Genomic DNA, 12,720 nt, shown 5'->3' on the forward strand with positions numbered 1-12,720 from the left:
CGCAGCCCCCTGCTCTGCCGCTCGTGGCTGCGCCTCTCGGAGCCAGCGGCCTCTGCCAGCCCCGGGCTCTATCCCCCACCTCTGTGCGCTGCCTAATCTCACGTGGAATTTCAGCTCCTTTCTCGCCTGCAGCGTTATCTGATTTACGGAGGTCATTGTGCAGACCTGCTCCCTTCACAGCTGCAGAGGAAGGCGGAACAGAACCACGGCGGCTTTGTGCTCATCCTTCCAGCGTGTGGGTGGTCCTGCAGGAGGTCACAGAGGGACTGCAGGGACCCACTGTTCTTTCCATCCACCCCTCTCTCTGCCCAAGGCAGCTCCAGATGAGTTTTCAATTAGTTCTGACCTTCATTTCTGAGGGATTATTGCGAACTGCAGCACGGACAGCTGAGTTTAATAAACGTTTGTCCAGATGAACAAGGGCTGGCCCGTTCCCTCTGTGACACAGACTGCTGTGACCTCCCTGCCTTGTCAAACTTGTCAGCACACGTCTGTCTGTGGGGAAGGAGGTCGCGTTCTCCGAATCACAGCAGCCCATTGCTGGGCTGGCTGTCACCGTGTGTCACAGCTCTGGGGACAGCAAGCGCCCCACAGATGAGAAGGAGCTGGCTGGGATCTGTCCTCTCTCATGCCCAAAGGGTTTGTTCCAAACCACCACCCTCATTTCTAGAAGTCCATTTAAGCTCAGCCCTAAGGGCTCACTAAGCTGAAGTCCCATCAAGGGTTTGAGGTGCAGCTTTGCCAAATGGCCCCACGATCCTGCTCTGGCTTGTTCCGCTTCTTTCTGGAGTAGGAGGGGGCTGTGGTCTGATGCGAAGGAACATCAACCTGTCAACGTGCTGTGGAAACACGGCTCTCTTCTGCCCGCCAGCATCTGCTGAAGCCCGTGGAGATGGGCATTGCTCTTTCACTTGTGTCTCTTGCCAGAGATCAAGTGCTTGGGACGACCCAAACCCCCGTGTGGTTTTATTCCCTTTGCCAGGGTTGGGATCTAACCCCGCGTTGCACTCAGACCCCTCACTCAAGTTTCCCTTCTCCTAGTCTGTCTTTCTGCAAGTCCCTTTGGTGACTAGTTTCCTAAAAGGGACTAGTTCACGCTGCGCCCGGAGCTGCAGAATGGTGGCAGGGATGTAGCTGAGAAAAGACCTGCTGGTTTAGTCACCCTGGCGTTAGACGGGGTCGGTGTCCTCTGCAAGGCGCTGAGCTGCGATTGGCGAGGAAGGGTAACCACAGCCCACAGATCAAACAGCTCCGTGCAGTTAATTTCAGTTGTATTTCGGGGAAGTGTCAGCCTGCTGGCTGAGTCACCCTGGCGTTAGACGGGGTCGGTGTCCTCTGCAAGGCGCTGAGCTGCGATTGGCGAGGAAGGGTAACCACAGCCCACAGATCAAACAGCTCCGTGCAGTTAATTTCAGTTGTATTTCGGGGAAGTGTCAGCCTGCTGGCTGGTGTCGGGCTGGAGGCACAGGTGACAAATCAGACCAGACTTACCTCCTCGTTAATTTACTTGAGCAACAAGGACGGGAGATGAATGAGTGGGAGATTCCTGGTTTTCCTAGAGGGCTTGGTGCCAGACGGAGCCTGCTAGACGTGTGAAAGCTCCTCAGTCTCCTGGGCCCTGTCCAGAAGCCACACACACCAAACACTGCTGCCAGGCTTGGTGTCTGTGGCTTTGGCCGGGCTCGTGGACTTTGACCACCATCCAGGGCTTCCTTCTCCTCTCAGCTCAGTCCAGGCTGTGGGAACTAACCCGTGACCTGAAACAGGCATCCACTGGGAACGGGAGTGACCGGCCTGGTGGGATGTGGGGTTGGGAACAGCTCCATGTGCTTAGTGAGTGGTGCTGGGACTACTGGTACCTGACCAGGAATGTTTCCTCATGGACATTTGCCATTAAATCCGTTCTGGGAAGCAGAGGCGTGTCCTTGCCAAGCCCGAGATGCGCAGGACCACACGGGACAGCGGTGGCTGTGGGAAGGTCCTTGTTTAGCACAGCATCAGGGATCACTAACGCTGGAAGGGCTGGACCTGGACCCCCAGCCTGACCAGAGGGGTGCAGGAAACGGCTGACCAGCTTGGTCTGCCAGCTCTGTCCTGGAGCAAGTGGGAATGAGGGAAAGGGCTGGTGGAGCCAAGGCTTCAGCCTAGAGCAGGAGCGGCTGGGGAATGCCCGCTCGCTGTCTGGGAACCCTCAAAATAGTAGCAGGCTGTGCCAGCTTGGTTTTGTCATAGGCAAGTGTTTTTAGTGGCAGAAGTCAGAGGAAAATACCTCATGCTGGGTCCAACAGCCCAGGAGAAGACGCTGCCTTCCATGAGGCCAACTTCAGAGCCCTGTGTTCTGTTACACTGGCACCGACGGGCAACCCTTGGTCACAAACGTGATATAGATAAGCAAGACAGACACTAACACCAGAGGGTGTTAGAGGTGAGAGGGGGGAGACACTTGTAAGTCAGCCGGTGTCTTTGGGCAGTGAGGAAGCATGGGGTGAGGGGGGATCTCGTCTGTTCTCTGCTCTGTGAATTCAGCCAGAACCTGCTGGGTCAGCTTGTCCTTCCTGTGGGGCAAGAAGTCAGCTCCTGCTGGGCAACCCGATGGAGAGGGATCACCCAACTACTCCCTGATTGTGGCTCCTGGTCAGGATGCTTGTTTAGCATCCCTGTGAGAGCTGATACTGGGGAATGAGGCCTGACCCTACAGCCTTGCCGTGCTCCAGGTGGAGGTGCTGGAGAACCTCCTGAGCTGGGAGTAGGAGGCAGAGAAGAGGGCAGTTTGGGACACTGGATGGCCAGAAGAGATACCTCTGGGAATGGGCACTCGGGATCTGACCAAGAATGTGGTGATGGCCCGTTGTGAATGTGTCTCCTTCTCTCCGTCTCCGCAGACCAGCGGATTGGGACGTGCTTCTCTGCTCTGATCGGGGGCCGCTGTGCCGGGGACCTTCCTGGCCAGTACACCAAGATGCAGTGCTGCTGTGACTCGGGGCGTTGCTGGGCCATTGGTCAGACTCCAGAGATGTGCCCTGTCCGGGGGTCTGGTAGGTGCCACGCTCTGGTCTGGTCTGGTAAGGACCTCCACCTGCTGCTGGGCCAGCTCCAGGCTCTGATGGCCCCAGTGGTGTCCTAGGGTTGACGTTGAGAATCCTCAACATAACACCCAGGGAAAGGTCACATGGGGCTGCTGGCTCTCCTGCCTGAGTCTCATCTGAAGTTGAGCCAGACGAGTTCAGCCAAGGCAAGAATTTATCCCTTTCCTCCTACCTCCTTCAGCTCCCTTTGGCTCCCACCACAATTGAACCACGGGGCCAAATGCCCCGGCAGAGGAGGTGCCGAGGAGACAGCCCTGAGATGTATCTCTGTGCTTCTCTTCTTTGGTCACCAGCTGTGAGCAGGGCAGGACTTTACAGCGTCTGGCACCCTCCTGCGTCCCGTCCTCTCCCACGGTGCCAGCCGTCCCATGCACCCCAAGAAGCCGCTGCCAAACTCCTTGGCAAGCTGTAGCTCATCACCTCTCCAGAGCAGAGGGTGTTAAAGCTCTCCTCGCCCATCTGCCCTGTTCCCATCAGCAGCCACCCTCCGCTCTCTGCCGGTCCATCTCCATCCCTCTGTTCTCTCCGCTCCGGCAGTGGTGGGAGGGGGATTCAGGCTCGCTTGGAAAAGCTCTGAGGCAGCTGTTTTGTTTCAGATGAGTACCGCAGGCTCTGCATCGAAGGGCTCCCAGTCATGCCAGGGTTCCCTGCGAACTTTCCAGCAATTCCTGGATTCGGGCCCAATGGTGTTGGGCCTGGACTCAACGGGCCTGGAGGCATCGGACCAAATGGGGCAAATGGACAAGGCGGGATCCCAGGTCTGCCTGGAATGGGCCCAGGAAGTTCAAGCATCGGTAATTAAAATGACTTTCTTACCGCGCTGCCTGTCTCAGGACACGGGCAGCGGCTCTGCCCGCTTCTCTGAGCCGTGCGCTCGTGCTCTCAGACAGCTCCGAGGTTTGTTTTGACACGGGGGGAGCGGTGGGATGTGACACTAACGCTGTGCAGGATGCTGAGCCCAGAGGCAGATCAAACAGTGTCTGCTGGCAGAGCGGGGGAGCTGAGGCTGGCTCCAGCACAGAATATCTTTCTAATTACCAAACAGGATCGAAGCTTTCACGTCACCGCCTCACTCTCTGCCTCCCCAAAACAAAACTATTTCTCCCACTGCCTTGGACTCCCCTTCTGCTCATGCCCATATAGCTCCGGGCTAAGGGCTGAACCTGGGACGATGCACTGGATGTCAATAAGTATTGGTTCCCACGTTACCCTGGAGAGGCTCTGCTGTCCTGGACATGTTGGTGGGAGCGTGCCAGGGACTGCAGCACCCTGCAGAGATTTCTGAGGCAGCTGAGTCTGTGTCTGCAGCCCAGCGTTGTTCAGGACCCAGGAGCATCACTGATCTGTCACGGTGTTGGGACTTACCTGCTTCCTGGGGACAGTTGAGGTAGCTGTAATCCTCGACCTGACGCTGTCTCTGTGCTTTCCAGGAACTGCCACTCTGAATCAGACCATTGACATCTGCAAACATTTCACTAACCTCTGCCTGAACGGACGCTGCATCCCCACCCCATCGAGCTACCGCTGCGAGTGCAACATGGGCTACAAGCAGGACGTGCGTGGAGAGTGCATTGGTGAGTAGGGTCAGCTCCAATGTGTCCCGTGCCTGCTCCTCACAGCACCTCGAGCTGCTGCCCCAGCAGCCCCAGCCCTGTCAGAGCTCCCCGCAAGAGGCTGGGGGTGGGTGGCCAAGCTTTGAACTACATCCAGCGGGAGAAAGGGATGGAGGTTTGAGCAGCAGAGAGGAGCCAGGGGCTGCTGCTGTTTCAGAACCGACAGAGAACCACCTGGGAGGAATTAGGGCATGTTCCTCTGAAAGGTGAGCGGGGTGGTAGCCCAGCTGCAGTGCCTCTACCCCAATGCATGCAGCGTGGGTCACAACCAGGAGGAGCTGGAAGCCGCTGTGTGGCTGGGAAGACACTGAAATGCTGAGGGACGGGTCACACGGGACGGCTGGAGCTCTGGGCACCAACATCGGTGTTGCAACGCCGGGCTCAGCAGCCTGCAGGAGGTGTTGCCTGCCCTGGCAGCTTGGTGGGTATAATGGTGACTCACAGGTTTAGGCTTTTCTCCTTGCAGACGTGGACGAGTGCTCCAGCAGCCCCTGCGTGCACGGCGACTGCGTGAACACCCCCGGCTCCTACCACTGCAAGTGCCACGAAGGCTTCCAGAGCACCCCCACCAAGCAGGCTTGCATCGGTAAGGTCCTCTGTCTCTACTTTTGGGACGTGCTGCAGGAGTATGGGAGGGTTGTCAGAGACCTCAGTACCAACAGAAGATGGTTGTAAAGAGGGAGCAGACTAGGAGGTCCCAGTGCCAGCCAACCTCCCAGCCAGGTGTGTGATGGGATCCCCGAACAACTCAGCTGAGCTGAGCTGCCGGCAGTGTCCTGAGGTCTGTCTAGGAGAGGTTTCCTCTGCCTTTGTCTACCCTTATACTGGCTGGAGGGGATCAGGGAACTCAGAGAGTCCTTCACAAGAGCAGGAACTCTTTAAAGGTGACAGCACTTTGTCTGGACAAAACACGGGGTTTGAGGAACGTTTGTGTCAGTGGAGGGACTGTGATTTCTAACCGAGTTCTTCTGTCAGTGTGGTGCAGCAAGATGGTGCTCTAGATGAGGGACTGCTGAAAAGGTAATGTCCCGTGTCCTGTCAGTGTCTTTGAATTTTTTATCTCTCTGTTGGGTGGCTTCTGATGAAGGGAGTTCCAAAGGACCCCCCTGACAGCGGCAAAGGCTTTCCCAATCTCCAAGTCAATCTTTTAAGCTGAATTCTTCTTGTGGTTCCCTTTGTAAAGGAGACACCGAAGAACCACATTTTTTACATGTTGAGAGACTGCAACTTGTCATCTCCCTTCTAGACTAAACAGACGCAAGTCTCAGTCTCCTCTCAGTCATAATGTTTCTAAGCTTCCCATTGTCCTTGGTTTTATCTTCTCAACTTCCTCCATTTTGTCTTTATCTTTTCCAATGTGTGGTGCCAAAACTGAATGTTGTTCCTCAGCTGTGACCTCTCTGAGCTCTCAGGACGAGAAACGGGCCCAAGCGGCTGCAGGATGTGTGTCTCAGAGCGAGGGCATGCTCGATGCACCACGCAGCACCTGCCCTGCTGCCGGACAGGGATGGTGTACCCCGACTCGCGTGCTTTTCTGGGGCACAGGGACCACATCTGTGGCAGGCCGGAGTCTGTGGCTGTGGGTCTGAGGGTTTTGCTGTCTCCTGTGGGCTGGAAGAGCCCTGGGATAGTTTGAGGTGCAAACGGGGAGTGTGCAGAAAGCTTTTTCCACATCTTTGCCAACTCCTGTAGTTCATACAGAGGGAGCGTGTGAGCCTGGAGCTGAGCACGCTCTGGGTGTCTGAGAGCACTGGCCAGGTTTTCTCATGTTGCTGCTCCTCACTTCACCTGCCGCTGCTTTCTTACACGTATTTCCCTGCCAGACATTGATGAGTGCATCATGAACGGAGTGATGTGTAGGAACGGCCTCTGTGTCAACACCGACGGCAGCTTCCAGTGTATCTGCAACGCTGGCTTCGAAATCACCCCCGATGGCAAGAACTGTGTTGGTAAGAACCGTGTTTCCCGATGGGCTTGGGGAGGTGGGGACTGAGCTGAGACCACGTCCTCCCCGGGGACTCCCTTCATCTCCAGGGCAGGGTGCAGCTTAAAACGGGAGGACTGAAATAGGAGGGCGTTTTTATAAGGGTGCTGGTGCTCCTGGAGTGCTCGTGTCGGTTGTGGGGTCCAGGAGCATGAGCACGACTGGGTCGGGAAGCAGGACATTGTCCAGCAGCCAGTGTTTGAGTCCTGCTGCGAGCTGCACCAGCTGAGCTGGGTTCTGAGAGCAGCAGGGACGCAGCAGGACCCCAGGAGAACCAGTGGGATCCTGCCATGAGGATGAGCCCCCACTGCCGTAAGAAGCAGTTTTGACCATGAGATGGGGGACAGAGAGAGTTTTGGGCGCAGGAGAGTCTTGCTGCAGCTCTCAGGCTCGGCTCATCTTTTCTATTTGTCTTCCCCAGATCATGATGAATGTGCCACAACCAACATGTGCCTCAACGGGATGTGTATCAACGAGGACGGCAGCTTCAAATGCATCTGCAAGCCTGGTTTTGTGCTGGCTCCCAATGGGCGGTACTGTGTCGGTGCGTAGGTCTCCAAGCTTGGTCTCTGCCCTCTTTCCAGCTTGCCGACCATATTCCTGGGGACTTGTGGTGTGTCTGAAGCCAAGGGGAGCTGAGAAAACCAAGGCTGTTGCCAGGCGTCTCCTGCTCTGCCACCAGAAGTTATCCCTCAGAGCAGAATGGGCTCAAGGGAAAATGTTCTTGTACCTCCTCTGCTTCAGCACAAATTGGAGCTCTACTGCTCTTTCTGATGGGGTTAGGGGGAGCTGTGAAGCTCTGTGTGGAGCTAGCAGCAGCCATCTCCACAGCTTCCCCAGCCTCTACAGCACGTTCCACTATGGTTTGTGTGCCACCTCCCGCAGCCGGGAAGGTCAGGTTGTGAAAGCAGGGTGGGGAGAGGAGGAGGAGAACAGAGCATTTCTGTGATACGCTGCTGTGACACAGGGCGAATTCGCTGGGCCACTGCCCCACGAACAGAGCAGAGACCAGACCCTGCCACTCTGAGCAGGGGCTGGGTCTCAGGAGACTGAAGAAGCCCAGATCCCTGTTCCTTCCCTTGGGCCATCAGGGAGGGCCAGCAGAGCACACAGGGGTTGTGAAGCTCTGAACTGCATCCCTGGCTCCTTCTTAGGCTCTGAGTCTCCCTGCAAAACAGTCCAAAAGCCCCTGTCTGTGTGTCCTGCTGCCTGTGGGTCGGTAGCAGCCAGTCTGTGCTTCCTCTTTCAGACATCGACGAGTGTGAGACGCCGGGAATCTGCATGAATGGCTGGTGCATTAACACGGAGGGCTCCTTCCGCTGCGAGTGCCTCGGGGGCCTGGCTATCGGGGTGGACGGACGAGTCTGCGTGGACACCCACATGCGCAGCACTTGTTATGGAGGCATCAAAAAGGGCACGTGCGCTCGTCCCTTCCCAGGAGCAGTCACCAAGTCTGAGTGCTGCTGCGCTAACCCAGATCACGGCTTCGGAGAGCCCTGCCAACCCTGCCCAGCCAAAAACTCTGGTGAGCTCCTCTTCAGTCTGACTTTGTAAAAAGCCGTGACCCAGATCGCGCCGTGGGATCGCCCGTCCAACCCGGCCCAGCCAAAAACTCTGGTGAGCTCCTCTTCAGTCTGACTTTGTAAAAAGCCGTGAAGGTGCTCAGAGACCTTCCGGGTCCCCGACAGGACCCTGGGATGGCCTAGACAGCTTGGCAGTGACATGGGAAAGCTATCAGCAGGTGGAGAGGGATGCCACACAGTCAGCACGCTTAGGTTGGATGCACAAATCTGATGCCGATCTCCTTGCAGGGATTCTCGCGGTGTTGCGTTACTAACTGCGACTATCACCTCTGACATACCCACTGCAGAAGCATAAACAGACACTGCTTGGGAGCCCGTAGCCAACATTCCAAACGATAAACCTGGCATTACCCAGAATTACCGTCACTAACAACTCCGCGTGCTCTCTCCGCAGCTGAATTCCAGGCCCTCTGCAGCAGCGGCATCGGGATAACAGCTGACGGCAGAGGTACGTGCATCCCACAAGCCGGCTTCTAGATGGGCACAGCTTGCTTTTCAGCCGCTGTCGGCAGAGCGTGCGTGTGTCCAAGTGGCTGGGGGAGCCACGAGAGAGTGGGCGCTGCTGGAGAGTCAGCACGTCGTGCCTGTGCGTATGCGAGCTGTTTGTGAGTGAGCGCAGGGCCACCGGCACAGCCTGGGCGGGTGTGAGTGCGCGTGGGAGCTCCTCTCTGGGTTACTGAGCATCGTGGGTGGGTCGTGAGCTTGGGCACGGGGGGAGGGGGATGCTCTATGTCTTTTCTCCTCCCTTGAGCACCACGAGTGAACGTTGAGCAAGCATCCCTGAGGACCGCATGTGCTTGGTCCTGGCGCCCTGTGGGAGCTCCGTTTCTGGGGATGCACACACAGAGCTTGGCTTTACTCCCTGCGTTGATGGGAATGGAGAGCATGACCAATCGCATCCTCTTGCTTGTGTCCCTCCTCTGCCCTCCAGCTCCCTTTATGGTGGCAGAAGAGGGTTCACGGTCTCCCAGGGCGAGGGAGGAGATAAAGCGCGTGTTGGGATGGGTTGCCAAGGGGCTGCTTTGGATTAGAGAGCCGGGCAGGAGGTCAGGCAGGCGCTGCGCTGCCAGCCCTGGGCAGTGCTTGGATTAGCAGGAAGAGCAGAAAGCAGCCAGAGAGCTACGGCCTTTCGAAACTTTCCAAATGGGAAGGAGCCAGAGGCAAAACCCTGGTGACTTCTTGGGCTTCCTTCCAGGGCACCGCGTCTTGGCCGAAGCCAGCCTCAGGCTCACGATAAGACGCTTTCTAGTAAGAAGCTAGCGTCAGCCCTGCTCTGGTCAGCCCATGGCTGCCCGCAGCCAGGACGATACGCACGCAGGATTGCATTTCCCTGGGGATGGAGCTGAACTCCAGCTGCTGGAGACAAAGGCCAGCAGTGTCTGGGAAGCCCTGGCCTGGGTGTTTGCCCTCTGGCACCCTGGCACTGAGGGACTCTGCTGTACAAACGCTGGTTCTCACCAGGGTGGAATCTCTTTGCCCGGACACCAGAGCTTTGCTGCAGAAAGGCAGCGAGAGGATGCTGATGCTGGGGAAGAGATGCTGCCCGCCTGGCTGCCACCCTCCTGGGTACTCTCCGCGTGCACTGGGCACCTGGTGCTGTTCGTGGCGGGGGCAGGCAGGAGGTGGGTGGTGGCAGAGATGGCCACATCTCTCCCTGCCTGACGTCCTGCAGACCTGAGCCCGATCACCGTGCTCCTGGGCAGCAGGGGCTGTGGTACCCACTGCCCATCGCTGCAGCACCACCCAGATATCTCTGTTTGAGGCAGATTTGTCCAAGGCACTTTGCAAGTCTTTGAAGGTGAGGTTTTGACATCCTGCAGGACTTGGTCCTGGTCCCAGGCCCTGCCCTCACCAAAACGTAACATTCCTCTCTGTCCCTGCCCCACCACCATCACACATTCTCCAGGGCCAGGAACCAGGCAGAGGCCACAGGTCCTCACTTCCTTCTTTCCAGGCTGCCCAAGCTGCTGTCAGACAGTTCTTTATGTCAGCAGCAGAGACAGGAAATTTCCTTTGGCCTGATCAGACCTTCCTCCAGCCTGGCAGCAGCATGGTCAGGGAGCCTGTGCAAGCTCTCGGCTCGGGGGCCATGGCTGGGCTGGGAGATAACAGGGGCTTTGCCATCAGAAGAGCTTTACTGTGACCATCTAGCCATGGACATGCCCCTCTGCCAGCCCAGCTGCCCACAGCGTACTCTCCATAACGGCCGAGTACTCCTCGCCCTGTTCTGTCCCCAGCCGTGTCCCCTGGGGTAGAGCTGTGTGCGCGCAGCCAGGTTGTCCATCGTGCTCTGCCCTCACTCCAGTTGGCCCCAGCATCCTGCTCATGGCACAAACAGCTTCTGCCTTCCACATTTTCCAGTAGGGAGGATAATTAAATGGTCTGACTCGGGTACTGGGGATATTGATGCTGTAAGGAGACTCAGGAATGTAACAGATGGACTCGACAGCCCTTGATGTGGAACTGAGTCTGGGCTTATCGCAACCCCTACGTTCTCTCCTCCTGAGCTCAGAGTCCTGTGCTGGATCAGCGATGTATGCCCAGGGCAAAGGTGCCCAGCTCCACAGCACCCGACGGAGAGAAACAAGGCTCCCAGGGAGGAACCAGGAGGGCAGGAGGACAGGAAGGAGGGAGTTCTGCAGAGGGGTGTCCTAGCTGGTTATGGACGCCAAGGAACAAGGAAGGATTAGGGGGTGGAAGCTTTCTGTATTTCTGTTTGCTGTGGTCCATCTAATTTCACTTCTTTCTCTGTGCAGACATCAATGAGTGTGCCCTGAACCCAGACATCTGCCCCAACGGCATGTGCGAGAACCTGCGCGGGAGCTACCGCTGTATCTGCAACCTGGGCTACGAGTCGGATCCCACGGGCAAGAACTGCGTGGGTGAGTTCCGGGCAGCCCAGGCTCAGCAGGGCAGAGGGCACCAGGAGCTCAGTGCTGGTGGGGAGAGGGTGGCAGGTCAGCGCAGGAGCCTGGGAGCCAGCTGCAGACCACCTGAGGTGATGCAGCGGCTGATGCCCTCCAGCACCCTCCCTTGTCCACGTGGAAGAGCACAAGGTGCTCTTCGTGATTTAAGGCTGTGTATCTTTGAGGACGGTGCTGCGTTCTGGTGCCTCTCAGGCTGCCGGGGCTCTGTGGGGCTGGCAGGGTAGAAGCGCGGACGCTGGTGGTGCAGCTCAGAAACCTGTCTCTCTGCCCACAGACGTCGATGAATGCACTGTCAACCGTTTGCTGTGTGACAACGGACTGTGCCGCAACACGCCCGGCAGCTACACCTGCACCTGCCCCAAGGGCTTTGTCTTCAGGACGGAGACAGATACCTGTGAAGGTAACACGGCTCTGAAGGCAACAGGGACCGTCTTCACGAGGTGTAAAGGCCTGAGGTCCTGCCTGAAAGGGAGCTCAAGGTCTAATGTGTCTTTGGTTCCCTTTTGACCGCAGTGGTTTGGACTGGAGCGGGTCCAGGCTTTGGGTTTGTGGGGTTTTTTTTTTGCCTAGGGAGAAATTTCACACTTCATTCCAAGCATTGGACATCCCAACCCAGAACATCTGGGCTCTTCAGACCGAAAACCAGAACGATTTCCTCTAGGCCCTCAAATTTTGGCTAAAAGCTGACCAAAATTGCAAGTGTGGGGGGGTTGATTGCGAGCTTACAGTCTGGAGTGGGAGGAATTGTTTCCTGACCACAAAGTCCTCAAACATTTGAGAACTGGCACTTTGCACGTCAATGTTGAGAAGACTTTCTGTCGAGAAGGTGAAAAAATGGCAACTGCCTCTAACCTGGTTCAGACAGGAACACGAAGGCCTTGCCAGCGCTGTGGCTGCTTCCATCTTGGCCAGGAGCAGCCCTGAGTGAGGCCATCGCATCCCTCAGCCCATCCAGCCCCCGTCCTGGAGAAGCAGCTCACCGATTTCTTGGTGTCTGCTGTCCGTGCTCATTCCCCTTGAGGGTGGTGCATAGTTGAGGTGCATGTGCAGGACTCCTGTGCCCGGGACTGGTGATCCTCCAAACAGCCGGAAAACACCTTTCCTCACAGTCTTTGCTTCTCCCTCAGTCTCTGGCCCAGAAAACTGGGTCCAGCGGCACTCACTCCAGTGACAGTCCCTCTCTTCCCGCAGATATCAACGAGTGCACCTCTAACCCTTGCGTGAACGGTGTCTGCAGGAACAACGCTGGCTCCTTTGCTTGCGAGTGCTCCCCGGGCAGCAAGCTGGACCCCAGTGGCACCATCTGCGTGGGTGAGGATGGACCTTCGACAGGCGGCAGGGCCCATCATCGCCCCTTGTTGTTCCTTCCCGTGAAGCAAGTCCCGTGCTCCTGCCTTAGGGATGGGCATCCTTTGAGGCCTCTCTCTTGGCTGTTGGTACCAGGTTGGAAGGGTCTCGAGGATCATCTGGTCCAACCTTGGGAAAACCAGGGTCTAGACAAGCTGGGCCAGCTCCCTGTCCTGCTGA

The 12,720-nt window shown here is 57.1% G+C and overlaps 1 protein-coding gene across 1 annotated transcript in view; it reads left to right on the plus strand.

The window, feature by feature from the left end:
• The window catches only part of LOC104496530 (fibrillin-2-like), a gene marked incomplete at both ends in the record, with an annotated part of 26,859 nt that overhangs the window by 13,289 nt on the left and 850 nt on the right, over positions 1-12,720 (plus strand). Inside the window, 11 exons of the mRNA XM_010139662.1 lie at positions 2,883-3,035; positions 3,683-3,880; positions 4,517-4,660; positions 5,166-5,285; positions 6,523-6,648; positions 7,105-7,227; positions 7,933-8,208; positions 8,661-8,714; positions 11,023-11,148; positions 11,468-11,593; positions 12,385-12,504. Of these exons, the coding sequence (XP_010137964.1) occupies positions 2,883-3,035; positions 3,683-3,880; positions 4,517-4,660; positions 5,166-5,285; positions 6,523-6,648; positions 7,105-7,227; positions 7,933-8,208; positions 8,661-8,714; positions 11,023-11,148; positions 11,468-11,593; positions 12,385-12,504 (1,566 nt within the window). The remainder of the gene's footprint in view (positions 1-2,882; positions 3,036-3,682; positions 3,881-4,516; positions 4,661-5,165; positions 5,286-6,522; positions 6,649-7,104; positions 7,228-7,932; positions 8,209-8,660; positions 8,715-11,022; positions 11,149-11,467; positions 11,594-12,384; positions 12,505-12,720) is intronic.

This window comes from Buceros rhinoceros, unplaced genomic scaffold (assembly GCF_000710305.1).
Source record: "Buceros rhinoceros silvestris isolate BGI_N320 unplaced genomic scaffold, ASM71030v1 scaffold5337, whole genome shotgun sequence".
NCBI classification, from domain to species: Eukaryota; Metazoa; Chordata; class Aves; order Bucerotiformes; family Bucerotidae; genus Buceros; species Buceros rhinoceros.